The sequence below is a fragment of the Haemorhous mexicanus genome, chromosome 5 (assembly GCF_027477595.1).
Source record: "Haemorhous mexicanus isolate bHaeMex1 chromosome 5, bHaeMex1.pri, whole genome shotgun sequence".
Taxonomy (NCBI): Eukaryota; Metazoa; Chordata; class Aves; order Passeriformes; family Fringillidae; genus Haemorhous; species Haemorhous mexicanus.
The window spans coordinates 5,225,900-5,244,285 of record NC_082345.1 but is presented as its reverse complement, the minus strand read 5'-3'; the positions used below and the strand labels follow the sequence as shown (position 1 = coordinate 5,244,285).

The 18,386-nt window shown below is 41.2% G+C and overlaps 1 protein-coding gene across 1 annotated transcript in view; it reads left to right on the top strand.

Annotated features, from left to right (window-relative positions):
• The window catches only part of CACNA1C (calcium voltage-gated channel subunit alpha1 C), a 458,875-nt gene that overhangs the window by 284,322 nt on the left and 156,167 nt on the right, over positions 1-18,386 (top strand). The window contains exons 6-7 of the mRNA XM_059848110.1: positions 6,070-6,231; positions 7,824-8,020. Coding sequence (XP_059704093.1) covers positions 6,070-6,231; positions 7,824-8,020 — 359 coding nt within the window. The remainder of the gene's footprint in view (positions 1-6,069; positions 6,232-7,823; positions 8,021-18,386) is intronic.

The following is an 18,386-nucleotide window of genomic DNA, read 5'->3' as shown; positions in this document are numbered from 1 at the left end:
TGGAAGAGTGAGCTCAGGAAGAATACTCAGAGTAAACTGAACTGCTAAGATGATGGGAACAGGAAACTGCCCTGTCCAGCAAACCAAGCTTGATCCAAAATTGAAGACAGATGAAAATTGTGAGAGGACTCTGCTTGGCAAGGCCTGAATGTTAGTTCTGAGACCAACATCCTAAGAATGTTTTAAGCTTTGCCTGCGGAACTCAGGCATGACACAGCCCTTCCATAGCAAGCAGCAGGCAGAGGCTGAGCCCAGAAAATGGGCTCAGATGAAGGGAGGGCTCAAACTGAAAGGTGCAGTGTTTGAGTGTCCAAACACACTGCCCCTTGGACAAAAGCTGCTAGCTGCTCATAATTGCCACAGCACTCCTAATGTCCAAATAGCTCCAAAAAGTGCATTGACTGCTTCAAGAGCAGGGCTCCTGGTCACTGTGTCCTTGCAAATAAAATAAATTGTAATGTTGGTGGTCAGGATGAGATCTAAAAAGCTTTTGGGAAGTTAAGAAATCACAGCTCCAGATGTGGTCAGTGAGGATGAGGAGGGGGTGAAGCAGCCCCAGGTGTGGTCAGTGAGGATGAGGAGGGCCCAGCCTGCTCAGGACTGCTCTCAGGGGGGTTTTATTTTACTGGTTTCTGTACCTTTCATGGGGGTTCCTGTACCTGCTGGAGCAGGTGATCCCCGAGAATCTCCCAAAGGACGGCAGTGACAGCATCTGCAGGGCAGGGGGAACACCTGGGTACTCCTGGGGCATTGCTCAGGTGTGCCCCAGGGCAGCACAGGAGAGGGGAGCAGCACACCTGAGCAGGTAGGGGGTGCAGGGAAGATCCTTTTTCTTTCTCTTTTTTATTTCATCTTCCCAATCCCATCCCAGTGCCTCTAGTCCCCTGCCCAGTGCCGCCAGTCCCTTCCTAGTGTGCCCCAGTGACCCCAGAGTTTGAGGGGAAAGTGATTTGAGGGGAAATTTAATTTTCCATTATTGTCTGTGTTTAAATTGCAGGGGATCCCCCTTCACCTGTGATTTTAAGGGTATCAGTTGAAAAAAAACCAACCTTTCCCATGATTTAAAGGTATTACTTGAAGAGGAATTGTTGTTTTCTAGTTTAATGGAAGGGGATAACCTTTCTGATGCCATTTTATGGGTTTGAGTTGAGGGAAAATCCCCCATTTGCATCATTTTAAGGCTTAAATTGCAGGGGAATCCTTGTTTTCCCTTGGCTTTAAGAGTTTTAATTCAGAGGAAATCCTCCTTTTCCAATATTTGAAGTATTTAAATAAAGTGGGAAAGGGAAGAAAAAGAGAGAAAAAAAATGACAGGAAACATGAAGTGAAAAATGGCAGGGAATGTGAGGTCAAAAAGGAGAGAAAAAAGGGCAGGAAATATGGAGGGGACAAAAGAACAGGAAACCAAAGGGAAAAAGGGCAGGAAAATATGATGTAATCAACACTCATGCACTAATTAATTAAGAATTTATGAACACCACTTTGTAACAAAAAAGAGATATTCTATTTTTGGGAAAAAACTTGGCAGAATCAGTCTTAGAAAGATGATTTTTTTCAGGTCTGAAAGTTCACAGTGTTGAAAAAAAAGAAAAAGGCAAGTTAGGTGTTTCTAAGAATTGTCTTACTTTTTATAGGCATGTCTTTCTTGAGAGGAATTCTTTATTAGCAAACCTACCATTCATTTCCTTGGATATGTTTCACAATGCAACAATGCCAAGTGCATTTTAGCAGCTGGGTCTTTTTCTTGTGCAATCTTGCTAAACATTGGTTGAAATCCAAAAAAGCTTGTAAGTACACAAGGGGATATGTAGGTAATCCCATTGCTTTAGGTGCAGACACTCACATGCTCAAAGATAAAGCACATTCTTCAATAACTGCCTGAATCGATGAGACAGCAACCAGCCCCTCTCATCATCTTCCTGAGAGAAAAACACAGCATCATATAATAGCTCTAAAACACCTGCAGCAGCCCTAAAAGTGCATTTCCCATAGCTTTGAGAAAGATCAATGTTGCTTGGTATAAACTTTTTTCCTCTGTTCTTTCATAGTGTCTCTTCTTCCCAGTTGTATTCTAAACTATTGGGTTAATGCAGAGCTAAAAAGAGCTTGACCTGGTATAACAAGCAATGTTTTTCCTATGTAATAAATATTTAAAATGTTTTATCAGTGTAAATAAATGCTAAATTCTGTGAGCCCAGGGAACAGCATTAACATGTTTTCCTTGCTGAAACATTTATGGAATCAGCGTCAGCCAACAGAACAGAGCCAAGAGGATTTTTTTAAAGGTAAACTGAAGTGCTTTTAAAATAAATACTAAGAGTTGTTTAAGATCTTCAATTATTAACAGATTAAAAGTGTGGGCTGAAAAAGTGCAAACAATCCCTTTCGTTGCACTTTCCCTAATCCCTGTGCAGCTCTCTGTGTCCAGCCTGGAGTGAGCTCTTCAAGGCAGATGCTTCACCTTAACAGATGTCTGCAGAGAATCCAGCACACTAGCAAGTAGATTTAGAATGCCACATATTTGAAAACCCTTTATTTTTATATTTACCTCTAAGGACTTAAGTTCAAGACCCTGTGTTTATGGTTGGCTAGTGCTGACCTTGCCAGTCTCTCCAAATAGCGCTGTAAAAACTTGGCCTTGCTCTAGAAAGCAGTTATTGGCATCATCTCCTTTAAATCCAGAGGCCAGCTCTGCAGTCTGACCAGGTCACCAGGCACTCTGATTTAATTATGATTATCAGCTGCACAGCTCATTGCTAGAACTGCAAGCTTTACCTCCACAAGTGAGAAAAAATGCCAAAGACATGCAATGGTGTGAACACCCATGTGGGGTGATTCCTATGTATTGCACCATGCACAGATTGAGAGCATACATGAGCTGGGACAGAGAAACCATTCTTTTATAAGCTGAACTCTCTTTTCTTCCCCTGCACAGAGAAAGAGCCCATAAAAGTGTGTAGAATTCTCACCATTGGTTAGAAAAATCCTTGTGGCTGCTTATAAGGGGATGGTTCTCCTTGATTTACTCTGATCAGGAGTGCACCTGCACTGCTGGAGTTTCAGAACGCAGATTTGATGTGTTTTGAAGTGTGTGAGGTTTTTATTTAAAAAGTGGCTTTGTTCCACATACCCCTGGCTCCTCCCCTGTCCTTCAATCCCTCCTCATCTGCTCTCCCAGTTCTCCCCTTTGCCAGTTTAAGGAGTTTTCTGAGTGTCTGTGCATGGTTCCTCGTGCCATTCCTTGCAGCAGCTCTTTGTGCTGCAAGTGGCTGCCTGACAGAATAAAGCAATTTGCAGGCAGCAGCAATGAGCTCAACAACAGTGTGGGGAGCCTGGTGATGTGCATGGGTCTCTTGCCCCTCTGCAGATAGCATCCATTACATCTCCTGAGGGCATTTGTAAAGTTGCCACATAGTGTTTTTTAGCTTTTAGAAACTCTCTGAATACTTTGATGGTAACGTATTTATGTCTGCCAATTACTGGAATCATCTAGATTTAAAAACAGGCTATGCCCTAAAGGGATACTGCACAGCACACACATCAGCTCATGCTAAAGGCACTCAGTACCTCATATCCTCTTCAAAGCTGGCTTATTATCCTCCAGAAGCTTTTCTCTAAGCTGCCTGAATGTGCTGTACATCTTCTGGTGGTACATTTTCTCGACCATATAAACATCGTCTCAGGTTTATGGTGCAAACCTTTGTTTTCACAAACACTGCTTTGTTAACACAAAGGGCATTGCTTTGTGCAGATATTTTCTTCTCTGGACACCTGTAGTAGGCTGAAGCCCTTTCATGGTGTGGGTGTTAATGAAGCTGTTTTTAAAATGAGAGCTTTTTTGTTCATCTTTTTGTCTGTCCTCAGTACCCGCTTAAGAGTACTGGGTATAACCTAAATGAATGTTAAAATTAATTAATAATAATAATTAAGGGTAAATTACATAAAACCTGATATTAGAACTCTTACCCTCATAAGCTTGGCTATATTTTGGATTAACAAGACTCCTAAGGTCACTAAAAAGGGAGGCTTTTATTTGCTTTTGTGAAGATTAATTTGAAGCAACAAGTATTTCAGTCTGCAAAGTTTGTGGGAGTTTTTTCAGGTTTGCAGCCATCTGTAGACTTTTAACTTTCTTGTACGGCTGTACCTTGTTTGGGAGAAGGTGAGACATTGTTTTAATTTTCTGGGGATTGTAAATTCCTGACCAATGAAAGGAATTGGAGCAATGCTGGTGTTGACTGCCCTTCATTTTTGGTGCATATTTAGAATTAGTAGACTGAAAGATGTGGGAATTTAGAGGAAAAGGTTGACTGCCTCATATAAACACAGCAATATTTTTTTTCCCCCTGAGATATTGCTTATTGAGAAAAGCACCCAGAGGCAACTGAGCAAGCAGAGTGGCCCACTCTTGTGCAGGATGTTTTGATGCTGTCAGTAATGTAGCTCATGTAGGAGTCTCTAAGAAAGCCAGAATGTTTCATGCTGAATGGCATTACCTTTGGATAGATAGCTGAACCACCTGTAGACACCTGAGAAAGTGTTCTGACATCTGAGAGATGTTAGAGTCCAGCCTGTGTTTGCTAGCAGCAGTGAGGGATGCTGCTGGCCAGGGCAGCTGATGCCACATTTGGTTGCTTCTGCTGTGTTCCATCACAGCTGTGGAGCAAAGGCAGTCTCAGCCTTAGCTGTAAGCTGATAAGTGGATTGTCTTCAAGGGAAAGTGCTTGTCAAGAGATGTGTCATCCTCATTAGAAAGTATTTAAATTAGTTTGGGAGAAAAAAAAAAGCTTAAGATCTTAGATGATAGATTTTAAAAGTTATTAGTTATCACAAGCTCTCTTGGCAGATGTATAACAGACATTTACAACTCATGAATCACATTTTTCAAAAATCACAGCTAATACCAACTTCTCTGAGGAGATGATAGCATTTGCAGGAGACATTAATGACTTCTGGCTCTCAGTCATTGCAAAATCATGAGCTTGTAATTGTTCTGATCTGGCTATTTGTAGACTATAGATTTCTAGAGGCCTCTCAATACTTCCATCATTAATAACTTGCCACTGACAGTGATTGCCATCATTCCTACTCAAAGTGATAACTTTAAGATCTTTGTAAATGCAAATCCTTACTAAAGGCTTATGATGCTGACTTTATTATTCTGGTTTTACAAAATGAGAGGAAGGAGACAGAGGGAGGCACATGAATCTGCAGCTTGAGTCAAGTGCATCTGAGGGTACAGCTGCTTAGTGATTTAGAACACTTGTCTACAAGTCACCTTTCCTGGGCCATTCTATGAATGTTTGGCTTGCTCATGATTAGGACTTTCAACCTTAACAGTCATGTAATCATATTTTGCTCATATCCGTTTCTGGTCGACCTCTGTTAAAAGGTGATCCATAAATTTCGGGACAAAAGCAGCACTGCTGGCTCTGACTCTCCCTCTGTTAAGACGGAAGTTAGATGAGGTGGATATGGAGCACAGGAAGATCCTAAGAGGGCTTGGAGCTCTCACTCAATATGGGTTTGGTGATTCTTGGGCATCTCAGGCTCTGCCTGGGACTGGATTGACTTCTGGAAGCACCCAGCATCAGAGTAGGGACATGACTTCAGATTGCCTCCTCTCCCCATGCTCTGGAGTGCAGCTCTGTGCACCCCAGCATTTGCCCTCTCATGTGTATCATGGGTTTTGTCCCTCTTTAGGCCTGGCTGTTCCTTGTTTTTCCCCTGCTTAACTCTCCTCAACACCTTGTGTGCAACACCTTAGGTCTGCTTTTCAAGAACAAGCAAGCTAGCTGACATATTCCCTCCTCAGCATGGGGGTATTTTGGTGACAGGTAAGGTAGTACCTGTTTCACTTTGGTCTGTGATCTGGGAAGCAGTGGTAAATTCTTGCAATGTTGGGGGTCTTCTGGTGGGAGGTAATCTGTAAATGTACATCTTTGCATCATCAAGATAATAAGTTCAAATGAAGGGGAAAAAATAAAACTGAAACACTACCGTGCAATTTATTGCCTCTCTGAATTTTGTTCTCTTGCTGATAAGTGCTTCCTTCTGTTCTCTCTGCAGGTCTCCAGGTGGTTTTAAATTCAATTATCAAGGCCATGGTCCCTTTGTTGCATATTGCCCTGCTGGTGCTGTTTGTCATTATTATCTATGCCATCATTGGACTGGAGTTATTCATGGGGAAGATGCATAAGACCTGCTACCATGTGCAAGGGGGCCTGATAGGTAAGGGGAACACACACAAACATCCGAGGCTTTCCCCATGTCTAACAGAGCATTTCTTCTGGCACAGGAGATGGGTGGCTGTTGCTCAGTGTTTAGGTACTTCTTAGGGGTTTCACAATTTCACTGCTGCAGACTGTCACAGAAATGAACTCCTCATATATTTTATTATTAATGTCATGCACAAATACATCTTTGTTTTAATCCAGTATCATTGTAAAGGAACACATAATTCAGGGCACTGCCTTTTTATTTTTTAGTCACAGGTTGCAACTTTGGTTAGAAGTGCAACCAGAAATAAAATAAAATTATATTAATGGGAAGAAACTTTTTTACATCAAATCCATAATGAAATTTATTTGTTTCATATTATTTGGAGAAAGAAATATTCACATTTCAAAACAATTGCACTGTCACTCATGTAACCATCTGTTAATTTTAGATTGATTTATTGATCTTGAACAGAAATATTTCTCATGTAATAGAGGGTATTAATGCCTAGTACCCAGTTCAGCTCATAAGAAAACAGTTTACAGCAGAAAATTTTTTCAAAAGTTCTACATTTTCTGCTTTTATAATGTTGGCAGGTTTAATTTTCTGGACATGATGGTAGAACTATAATGAGCTGTCACTGTGGTTTGCATCTTTAAAGTGGGTGTATTTTTCTCCATTCTGTCTGGAAGTATTTACATTACAGCATCTAATCCTGATATTACTGTTTCTGGCATTCTTTAATGATCAGAATGTGATCACAATTTTGGAAAATTACATTGTTTACCATATAATAAGATGAGAAGCAGACATAATTACCCACTCCCCTACACGTTCATACATACCTGCATCTGTTAAAAATGCAGCACTAAGATCTGAAATCTGTGTATTTAAAAAAATCACGTTGCAGAAGTTACTGTGCTTCTAAAAATGTTTTCTGGAGCATTCTTTATATACCAAAGCATTTAGTTTGCTTTGTTGTATAGGTAGTCAGGTCTTTGAAAACACGTGTACAGAATAAGGGGTGGATAATCAAGCAGCAGTCTTGGAGTTTCTGAGTGCCACTGGGCTATTGATAAAATGCCACACATCATCTAAATGCCAAAAGAGCAGAGCCCCAGACACTCCCTGCTGTACTTCAGCGATGGCCCAGTGCCACCTCAGCCTGTCTCCTGAGCACTGAAGCCTGTCTGCTGCAGGGGCTCAGCCTCCTCCAGCAGTGCCAGGGCTGTGCCTCCCAGATTAACCCAGATGCCAGGTGGCTGCAGTAGGAGAAAGCTGGCCATGACACACAGCCTAATGAAACATGATAGGCTTGATCTGATGTTCCCTGTCATGTTGAAAGGCATGAATTCTTCCTTGCAGGAGGGTGTGCTTTGGGGGAAGAAAAGTTCATCTGTGTTTTGACTATAAAATTTGACAGCTTGGCTATTATTTTTTGCAAAGAGAAAGTGAGGCTCGACAGCGAGCAGTTGCCTGTGTATTCCTGAGAAATCTGTCAAACTCACTGCAAAATACATTTGTTGAAATCTGATATCCTTCACTTGCTTCTCAGTGTGCCAAATGGTTTTCTTCAGCTGTTTTCTCCCCTTCTCTCCTTTAAGATACACCTGCAGAAGATGATCCGTCCCCGTGTGCCCCCCAGTCTGCCCACGGGCGGCAGTGTCAGAACGGCACCGAGTGCAAGGCGGGCTGGGAGGGACCCAAGCATGGCATTACCAACTTTGACAATTTTGCTTTTGCCATGCTCACGGTGTTTCAGTGCATCACCATGGAGGGCTGGACAGATGTGCTCTACTGGGTACGTATCCGAAAATGCCGGGCTGAGTCCTGCTCATGCTCACAGCTAGGTTGAAACTTGGGGGCTTTAGCTTTCTGGCTTGTTCTCTAGAGTGAAGGCATGGTTGCTAGCATGGAGCCTGAATTAACTCAGCTTACTGCTCAGTAAAGGGGAGGGGTTCTCCGGTGCAATGAAACCAAATGTAAATGCTGACTTTCCATTGATATTTTAATTTTTAATTATGGCAGGTGGCTTATTGATTTGAAGGTTTGCAATGTACCTTGGTTGAGGAGAAAGTCATTGAAAGACCCTCTCTGCAGGAGTGAAGTATCTTGTACATCTCCAGATTACTGATGTAGAAGAATTTGTGACAAACAGCCATGTGTTTTACCCATGGCATTTGAGTTACAAAGGCACTACACTGATCAGCTCATAGGTTTTATAAGAAAGACCTCACAAATTCCAGCAGTGCTCCTGATTATGACTTTTGTCATGGAAGAATTTATTCTAATGCTATTAGCTCTGATACTGGTATCAATCATGCTCGCATGTTTAGTCAAAATATATCACCAGTAATATAAATGGAGACTCATCTTATCCTGTAGCCTAATTCTGGGCATTTCAGCAGCTTGAGTTTGTACCTTTTAATTCCTAACATATTGGGAAATTCACTGCAATACAAATATACTGCTGGAGTTACTGTCAGGTTTAGCTTTCACCAGTAAATCATAGATAAATGGGTTTCTGGATGCAGCTGTGGCCATCAGCTTTTGCAGCAGTATGTCATGACCTAGGGCTTTCATTCATACACAGCAGGACTGTGCTGTGCAAGTCTGACCCAGACTCACACCAGCTTGTACGTCTGGCATGTCATGACACACCTGGATCTCCAGATGGTAGGATGTGTTAAAATGCATGATGCAGTTTGACTTGAGAAGGCTCAAACACACAGAAGGATAATCTGGACCGAGGCAGCTTGCACTGTTAGTCAACAAGTTTCTCTCTTACACATGAGCCCAAAGCTGCCTTCTACCCATAAGTGATTTAGAGTTTGCAAGAATTCCCTTTGAAGATTTAGCTTATCTGCAAAAGATGGTCTCTGTGTGGAACAGCTAGAAGTTGTCTCTTTATCTTCTAAAGCTTAGATTAGAATAGTGCTATAGCTTCCTTTTAATGTCTGAGATAAAGGGCAGAGATCAAACCACAAGGGGAGTCTGGGTCTCAGAGAAAAAAAAAATGCCATTACTAGAAAAGAGGGTATAAATTAATAAAATAATGAAGAGCAGAAGTTAAAGTCAGAAGAGAAACTGGGCAAAATTGCTCCACAGTTCAACTATGGCTACATATAACATCCCTGCCTTTTTACCACATTTAGCTCAGCATGTTTCTCCATGCTGTGTGTGATGGAGAGGATTTATTTACAGAGGAAATGGGAGAGAGTAAATGATATTAGAAGAAGAAGAAATGAAAATATTTTTGGCCCTGTATACTATTCACAATTGTGAAACCTCTCTGCAAGTTATCATCAGTTTCATGTGCTATGAAAGACCCTTCCAAATTCCCACCCTTCAGGGCCCATGTGTCATTTTCATGACTTGATATGAATCACGTTTAGCTCATTATCAGTTATCTAATAACAGGAGCCAAAAGCATATACTCACTTCCAAGAGAAGATTTTCTACCATGACTGCAGCAGACAGTCTGATTTTATGGTGTCCCTGCAGCAAACTGGGTTTTAGTTGTTGGCTTTTGTTTGATATTCAGCCAGATTTTTTTCTTCACTGATTTCCTGAGCTGGTCTTTTTTATTCCTTTGGAGACAGAATGCTGAACTTAGACCTTAAATTAACACAGATGGATGGTCATTATTTTTAGGGGCATGCATATGGTGAGCTTTTTTGATAATGGTATTGTTAGAATGCTTGCTTTGGGAAGAGCAGAAATATTTGTTATCATCAGCTCCTAGTTATTCCTAGGCAACACTACAAAAGATAAGAGTTAGCACTGCAGAAAAATAATGCCAGCAATTGAAGGGGAAGGAATTTATTATATAAAGGAAAAAAAGTATCACCTATATTTAAAGACCACAAAATACAAAATTTGAGTAAACACCTGAACACCTGAGCTGGCAGACATTCTTGGTTAAGCTGCTGGAAACAATCCTAAGAATACAATTGTCCCATCTGACTTTTGCCTCTTTGTGCTATATTGACAAAGCAGACAGAACTCAGCTCTGATCAGTGTTTGCCTTTTGGTGAGGGAGATCCTGAGGTGTTTCCTTCTGCAGAGGGGTCTGTGCCATGCTGGGGGCAGGTGTTGCTTGGGGCACCTACTGCAGGGCACACCTAGGAGGAGCACTACTGCTTTTACATTTATATGTAGAAACAGTCTCTAAACACTCACACTCTCACTTCCTGTCATTTCCAACCATATCTATTGTGGTTTATTCAGTCAGATCTAGAGTCCATGACAAGGGCATTCCAGCTTAATTTATCCAGATCAAAAGGAAGAGTACTCTGGATAGTAAAGGATAGAAAAGATGCAACGTTTCAATTGCTGGAGGAAGAATTTTAGTGAGCTAGGATACAAACATCTACCTTAAACTTACTGTGAGCCACTGTTTCCTTACTGCAGTCTGACTCATACACAACTTTATTCCCCAGTCTTTGCCTTTTTGGCTGAGGAAGAGTGGACTTGTCATAGACAACCCATTGGGAGCTGCATCTCCACAGGGTGCAGAGATAGGAGGCTATTCTCTTATCAGCTCTGAAAAATCTCCTGATACCACACTGAGGTCAAAAGAATTAAATTTTGTTTTATAAGGGAGTAAATCTGCACAGTTATTTAAATTAGAAATATAGAGTTTGTTGTCCATTTTAAACTGAAAGTACAGATAGAAAAACAGTGTAAGAAAATTTTGGCTGCAAATAGGACAGTTTTGCAGAGAAAAAATTTAGGTGATGATTTTCAGAGGTCATTCATTATACTTAACAATGTAAGCTAATGAGCTAATATTTAAAAGTGCTGAGAATTCAAAGCTCAAGCAGACTGTCAAGCTCTTAGCTCCTCTGCAATTCAGGGTAGATAACAAGGATTGAATCTGGGGTCCTGCTGGGGTCAATGGCAAAATTCTCATTAATTTCAAAAGGTCAGGATCTCACTTTGTATTTTGCAAAATCTTGATCATGCTGTTGAGATTTCTCACATGCAGTCATAGTACAATGTGAGGACTTACAGATGCCTAGTCAGGGCCTTGGTATCTGTTGAGATTAGTCTTCCAAGGACATATATGCAGATGCAGAGAGTTTTCTTTTCTCTCTTAAACCTGAAAATGTGTGCCTGACCTAAAACTCAGCAGAACAACAGATAAAGCTCCGGGCTGAATTACTTGGCTGGAAGTGTTGAGACAATGGAGCAATTCCCTTGCTTTGAGCTTTTCTATAAATGCTTCTCCATTATGTCTTCTTATTTTCTACTAAAAAAAAAAAAAAACAAACAAAAAAAACCACCAAAAACAATCCAACTTTTGATGAATTCTTAGATCTCTGCATTCCTCTCAGTGGGAATGGAGGGAGCTTAGCACATTTCAGCATGTTGCCCCGAAAAATATAGCAGTTATTTCATGAAAGCAATGTCTGTCCTGTGCCACAGTTTGCAAGGTTAAAGCTGCATGTTTGAAAGTTAGAAAGCTGTGTGACCTCCCACAAGCCCTAGACTCCTAATTCACTTAATAGCTCTTCAAATTTTAACTTCAGTTTCCTTCTTCTTCCTTCGTGCTTCCTTGTGCAGCCTTTCCACCTGTGCAGGGAAGCCTGTCTCCTCTCTCATGGAGTACTATTTCCCAGCCTGTGATCCACATCCTCACAAAAGATAATCAGAGACAGGAGAGCAATAAACTTTTGTTCCCTAGAAGGACTTGACATCACTAAGATCAATATACTTTCCAATCTCCTCTCTCTCTCTTAGCAGATAAGACTTGTGAGTAGATTGGTTTCTTTTGAAATGGGAAAGAAAAATGTTAGGGAAAACAGGTTAACACTGCTATCATGGAAGGCAGGATAACTACTTTAAAAGAGCCAAATTTTTAATGTGAAATAACTATATTGGACAGGATGAAAATCTGTGCAAAACAGCCTTGTTGACTCTTCGCTGAAGAATTGATCTTTGTGGAAGGGAGTGTTAAGTGTTTGTAGAAACACATCTCCTGTACTGCCTCAGTCTTACAAGTTTATTTTGTCCCATCCAGGCACCTTTGTCTCACGGACACTCAGTCCACAGAACCACTGAGCAGACAGGCACTCTTGTGATCTGTCCCATTATAACTTTTCCTATGCATTCTAGAAGGATTTGAGGTTATTATTCTCAAAACTCTCCTTAATGTATGATCAGCCAGCATTAGCAGCTCGTTTGGTGCAAGCACCAAGGCCCATTTCTGAAGATCCATCCATCTTGGAAACTTCCAGCAGCAGATGAAAATCCAGATGTTGCAAATGGAATCATTTGGTATTTTGTAATCAGTCTCTGCTGCAGTCCATTATTTTGTATTGTCTTGTTGACTAAGGAGGAAAATTAATCTCTGAGCAGTTCATAACAGAGTGTTTAAATATTTGTAGGCATTGTTTGTCTTCCCTTAATCTTTTTCTAATCTGAGGAGATTCAGTTCTTTCAACCTTCTCTAATGGATCTTCTTTTAAATTATTTTTAATCAGCTTGTTACTCTCCTTCAGGGGAAGCTTTGTTTCTGAGTTAAACACAATTTGGCCAGTGCCCTGTCTCTAGAACGGTTTTCATCTTTGTGTGAAATGTGCTCTCTGCAGCTGGAGACCTGTGACACTGCATGCAAATCTATCCACTGCAGCCTCAGTTTTACATGCCTGGTCTCTCCACTGCCCTGCATCTAAGCAATTTTACATATAAATGAAAACAAAGCACAGAGAAATTGCAAAACACAACCAGATGTTGTTGTATTGGGCTGTTCACATTGCTGGGTAGTGGAGAACCTGGTCCTGAGTTTTTCTGCTTGCCCCTTACAGCTTGAATTCTAGGATTGAGTAATTCAGCTTGATCTGCTTGAAGATTATTAATAATGAGCAACCCTAAGCCTGCCATCAGTTTTGGAGTCTTGGCTCTGACCCATGTCATTTGGACAACACTTCAGAATACTTGGTGGAGTCTCTGAAAATAATGTGCGGTGCCTCCAGGAACAATTTACCTCAAGGCTCTAAGTGTAAACTTAAGAGTGTGGTATTATTATAGATGGACTAAGGCCAAGCCTGGATGACATCCAGGACACTAACCTGTCCCTAGAAGAGATGTCCAAACTGGCACATAATAAGTTGACTCCCTCCAATTAAAAAATCCTTGTTAGTCTTCCCCAGCTCCAAGGCAAAAAAATAAGTTAATAGTCTAGAACAGTGCAGAAGAGCCACCACAGTGAAGTGAGAGACACAGCTCAGTGAGACTGAGTCAGTGTAAACCTTCAGGAGCATCTCATCCCCAGGGGTAGCAGAGAGAAACACTTATAGATACAGACATACATACAGGCTGTCCTGGAACTTCCCTCCACCTCTCAGTCTTTGAGGTCATACTTTCAAGAGTCACTAAATCAGCTTGAAACATGGGCTTACAGTCACCCTTACAGTTCCCATCATAAAATCAGAATGGAACAAATTGAACAACAGATGTAATTTACTTTGCTGACAGCATTGACAGATTCTGTGAGCTTTTCTCACCCCCCTCCTCCAGCCTGTTGCAGCCAATGAGGACGATGTGAGAAATTCAGAGATATTGCCACAAAGTGGAAGACATTAAACGCAGAGCTGCAACCCCCAATTTTTGCCAGCTGTGTTTTTCCTTCTAACCCTTTATTCTTGCAGCACTTAAGCTTGAATTAGTAAGGCTTTCCACAAAAGAGAATGAACTGATTCTAAGAATATATCTGTCTACATGTTTCCATGGTGTTTATTCCCCACCCACCTCCTCCCCTCCAAGAAAATGCTGGGCTTTTATTGTTGTGGGGTTGAGGTTTTTTAAATCATCTTTTTGGCAGGGGTTTGCATGAATGTGAAAAATTTACAAAGAATAAGCATGCAACTGTGAGCAGCCCATCACTGTGATTGCAGAGGTTATTTCATCTCCATCTGCCGTAACAGTGGTGGGTAAGGGGAGAGGGGCCATAGTTCAGAGCACTGAAGGGCCAGAGCATCAATGCACTGAAAAAGCAGTTTACACATTTAGTTTGCATAAATGCTGGCCTCAATCTGTTTTCCTTTTCCTTGTTAACAACTGTGCATGCAACTGTAATCGTTGCTGTACCACTGACTTGCAAGTGAGTAACAGCAGTGACTTACTCATTGGCACCTGCCTCAAAAACCTGCTGCTGAACATTTGTTCAATACACTTGTTGTGTGAAATGAAGTCTTTATGAGCCCTTCAGAACTCAACTTTGGACTTCTCAGCCCTCTTCCTCTATATAAAAAGAAACTCTCTATTAAAATAAGCTTTTTTGGGTTGGTTATGGGAGGTGTTAATAGAGACCCTCTGCCCAGTGCTCCTGTGTAGGAAGGACCTTTTAATAGCCCTGTCTTTCTGTTGTCCTTTGACTTTTCTTTCTTCTTTTGTTCTTCTTTAGACTGTATTCTAATTGCTGCTGTCTAATCACCACAGAGACTGTTCTTGTCTTTAATCTTTAATCTTTTGTCCCAGAGCTATAAAATTAAGAGCTAAACTACTGGGACATTTATACATGACTTGGGATTTTGAGTGCCTCTGTTTGAGGGTGCACTTCTTGAGCCCTACCATCAGTTTTATCAAGAAATGATGACTGATGCCTTCTGAAAAATACATCAGCAGATTTTTTAGCTGCGGACCCATATCTACTAGACAAATTCACAAATAACAGACTGGTTCATTACCCAGATCCTGGGAAAGAAAAAGACAAGGAGATAGGCTCAAGGTCAGGATACAAGCCATAGGTATAGAACCATTTATTAAATTATTGTTTATTTTGATTTTAACTTGCTTTTAAGACAAAGGGCAATACAATTAAATTCCAACAGTGTTACTGTGAATATCAAGTCCTTCCTGCCTGCAAAGAGAATTAGTGCATTACTATTGGCTTTATTCACTGGTTTCAGAGGGATTTCTGCCTGGGCAGGATTTGAGGGCTCAGTATGATGAGTGGTCATAAGGGTGTAGTTTATCTGCACCCATGGCCCACTCTAGAACTGCCTCCTTGTAACTCCAACCCTCTGAACTACACCCAAACTGAAGACCTAAAAAAAATATTGAGCACATCTTCCAAAATATAAAGAGATCAGAAGTGTAAAATGAAGGGTTTAGAAGTCAACCAGAGGTATCAGTTTTCCTGCTGGGAAGGACTTGTGGGTTTTGGTGGATGAGAGGCTGGACATAACATAGAAATGTTCAAACAGCCGTGTCCTGGGCTGCATCCAAAGCACTGTGGGCAGCAGGGGAGGGAGGGGATTCTGCCCCTCTGCTCAGCTCTGGTGAGATCCCACCTGAGTGCTGCATCCAGCCCTGGGGGCCAGCACAGGCAGGACATGGAGCTGTTGGGATGAGTGCAGAGGAGGGCAGTGAAGATGATCAGAGGGCTGGAGGAGATCTCCTGTGAGGAAATTTTGTCATTCTGTGGAAGGCTAAGAGAGCTGAGATTGTTCAGTCTGGAGAACAGAAGGAGAGCTCCAGGAAGACCTCCCAGTACTAGGGGGGGCCTACAAGGGAGCTGGAGAGGCTTTCTTTACAAGGGCATGTAGTGATGGGACAGGGCGTGATGAATTAAAATGGAAAGGGGACAGATTTAGATCAGCTATAAGGAAGAAAATGTTTACAGTGAGGGTGGGGAAACTCTGGCACAGGTTGCCCAGAGAGGTGATGGATTCCCTACCCCTGGAAACATTAAAGGTCAGGTTGGGCAGGGCTGTGAGCAGCCTGATCTCATGGAAGTTGTCTCTTTTCATCGCAGAGGGTTGGACTAGATGGCCTTTAAAGGTCCTTTCAAACCCAAACTGTTCTATGAATATTCACCACAGAGCATCGACTGTACTGACTTTTAAAGCACATCTAGAAGAAATCAGTCAGGATGTTGTGTTGATCTTGGCTATGTGATGTTGCTTATAAGACTCACAAAAAAAGGAGAAGGGGCAGTTTTGTGTCAGTAGTGCAGTTGCAGCTCATTCAGGCTCTTTGATTATAACTTCTCCAGCAAACCTCTAGAGCTTTTACAGTATCCCTGAGTGCCTATCAGACAAAGGTTTTTATTATCTGTGTGCTGGGAGTTCTAGATATTGTACATTTTATTGAGAATTTTGGATGTGATTTCACAACTGGAAACTGAATTAATTATCTAAAATGTAGAATTTTCCTAGGATTCCTAGATTCTGAACTGGATATGGAAGAACTTGGGATATACTGATCAAGTGCAAAAAAATAATTGACAGTCTTGCCTTCACTTTTTAAAGAAGGTAGTGATTATCTACATCTTACAGGGCTGTTTTTCATAATCTTTATTTTTAAGGACTTAATTGACTATGGAAATCAATGAATAGTGTGTGCTTTTATATTCCTGTGCATGCAGCAATCAGTACTGTTCTGATGTAGCCGTGGAAGAAACTGCACTGAGATAAATAGAAGCATTTATAAAACAGCAATACAGTTATACAGGCAGAAAATCCTTTCTGGATAATCAGCCATGCAAATGTAAACACAAAATAAACAGAGATAGGAAGGGATAGCCCAGAATTCTAAGATTAAATGAAAGTTTTATATTTGGAAATGTACCACCATAGGGGATATTTTTATGCTTGAATTGAATTGAACACTTTATTCTTTTGGAGTGAATTTCCAAAGACTTTAAAGGGCAAAAAGGTTTTTACATAACTGAGTAGCAGTAAGAGATGGAACTGCTGCAGTGGCTATAATGAAAGAACTGTGGCTAAATAGCCTTTGGGCTCTTGGATGACTTTTTCAAAACCCAACCTTTTCCTTTTAAAGGGAAAAAAAAAAAAAAGTTGTACACACTTATGTGGGAATAAGCAACTCACATAAATCTCTTTGACTTTTATCTCTGGTACTCTGAATTAAAATCCTGATTAAGTCACACGAGTCCAAACAATTTTTGGAGATTGCTCCATGGCATTTCTGTAAATTGCACATTCAGTCTACAAGCACCCATGTAATCAGTCACATGAGAGAAAGGAGAGCCTTCATGGCCCTTCTTGGCCCCTCTGCTTTGGCAGAACACTGCAGGTGGATCAATGGCAGGAACCTCCTCTGAGCAGATCCACTGTTCAGGAACCATGAAGAGCAGAGTATTAAACAGACCAAAGTAATATCACTATTGATGGCAGCTGCTGAGTACAGAAGAGCTGGAGAAAATGATCTGTCAGTCATCTGTAACAAGCAGGATGGATCAAGAGCAAGGACTTGGCACAGCAGACTGCAGGATGTGTTTGTGGAAGGTCCTGAAGACCTGCTCAGTCTGGGCCTCACATCTTCAAGAGCCCAGCCTGGCTCTGTGTCTGGCCTGCTCTTTCCCCACTGGTCTGTGTGACCCAGACAGCTTCAGAGCAGACAGAGTGACCTGAGCCACCAGTGAAAAAAAACAACTAACTTCTGAGGGAACAGTTTCAGGGGAATTTTTTACATCCTCAAAGTGCAGCTGTTTCAGCATGCTCTAGAATGTGAGTTGCTTTATCACTTTGCAGTAATTGAATTTCAATATTTCACTTTTGGTTAACATGTTCCATGTTAAACTGAATTGAGATGCATTCAATTTTTTTTTTTCTCTTTTACATATTAAGCCTGGAGAAAGTGAGTGAGGTGGCAAAGCAAGAGTTTTATTGGAGCTTAGAATTTTTCTTTGATGTAAGGATTTCTTGCTGTGTAACTGATGTTTTTAGTGGGAGTTCAGAATCCCTGTATTGCCAAACATGCTGCAGAGATATGTAGCACCCTCCAGTTTTCACAGAAAAACAGAGAAGTCCCTCAAAAAAGCACAAAATTACAGGTGGGATGGGAGGATGTATAAATGATTATTTTTGTTTCCTCTCCCCTAGCTGAGTAGAGGTAGTTGTACTAACAAAATTTAATATGCTGAGATTTTGTCAGCAAATCCACTCTTCAGATAGCTGATTTGCCATGATGATGCATGTCCCTTTGGAGCATTACTGGTTGCTAATAAAAGTTGCCACTTTGTGAAAACAAAAGCCAGTAACACTGCTGGGATTTTTTAAGAGAAGGGAGAGCCTAGTGGTTTTTTTCCTTTGTTTGGAAAAGTGTGAAGTTAAATGGCCTTTGCCATCTGTTGAAGTTGTACAGTAAACTTGGGTGAAGGGCATTTGAAACCACAGATTTAACTAGGACACTGC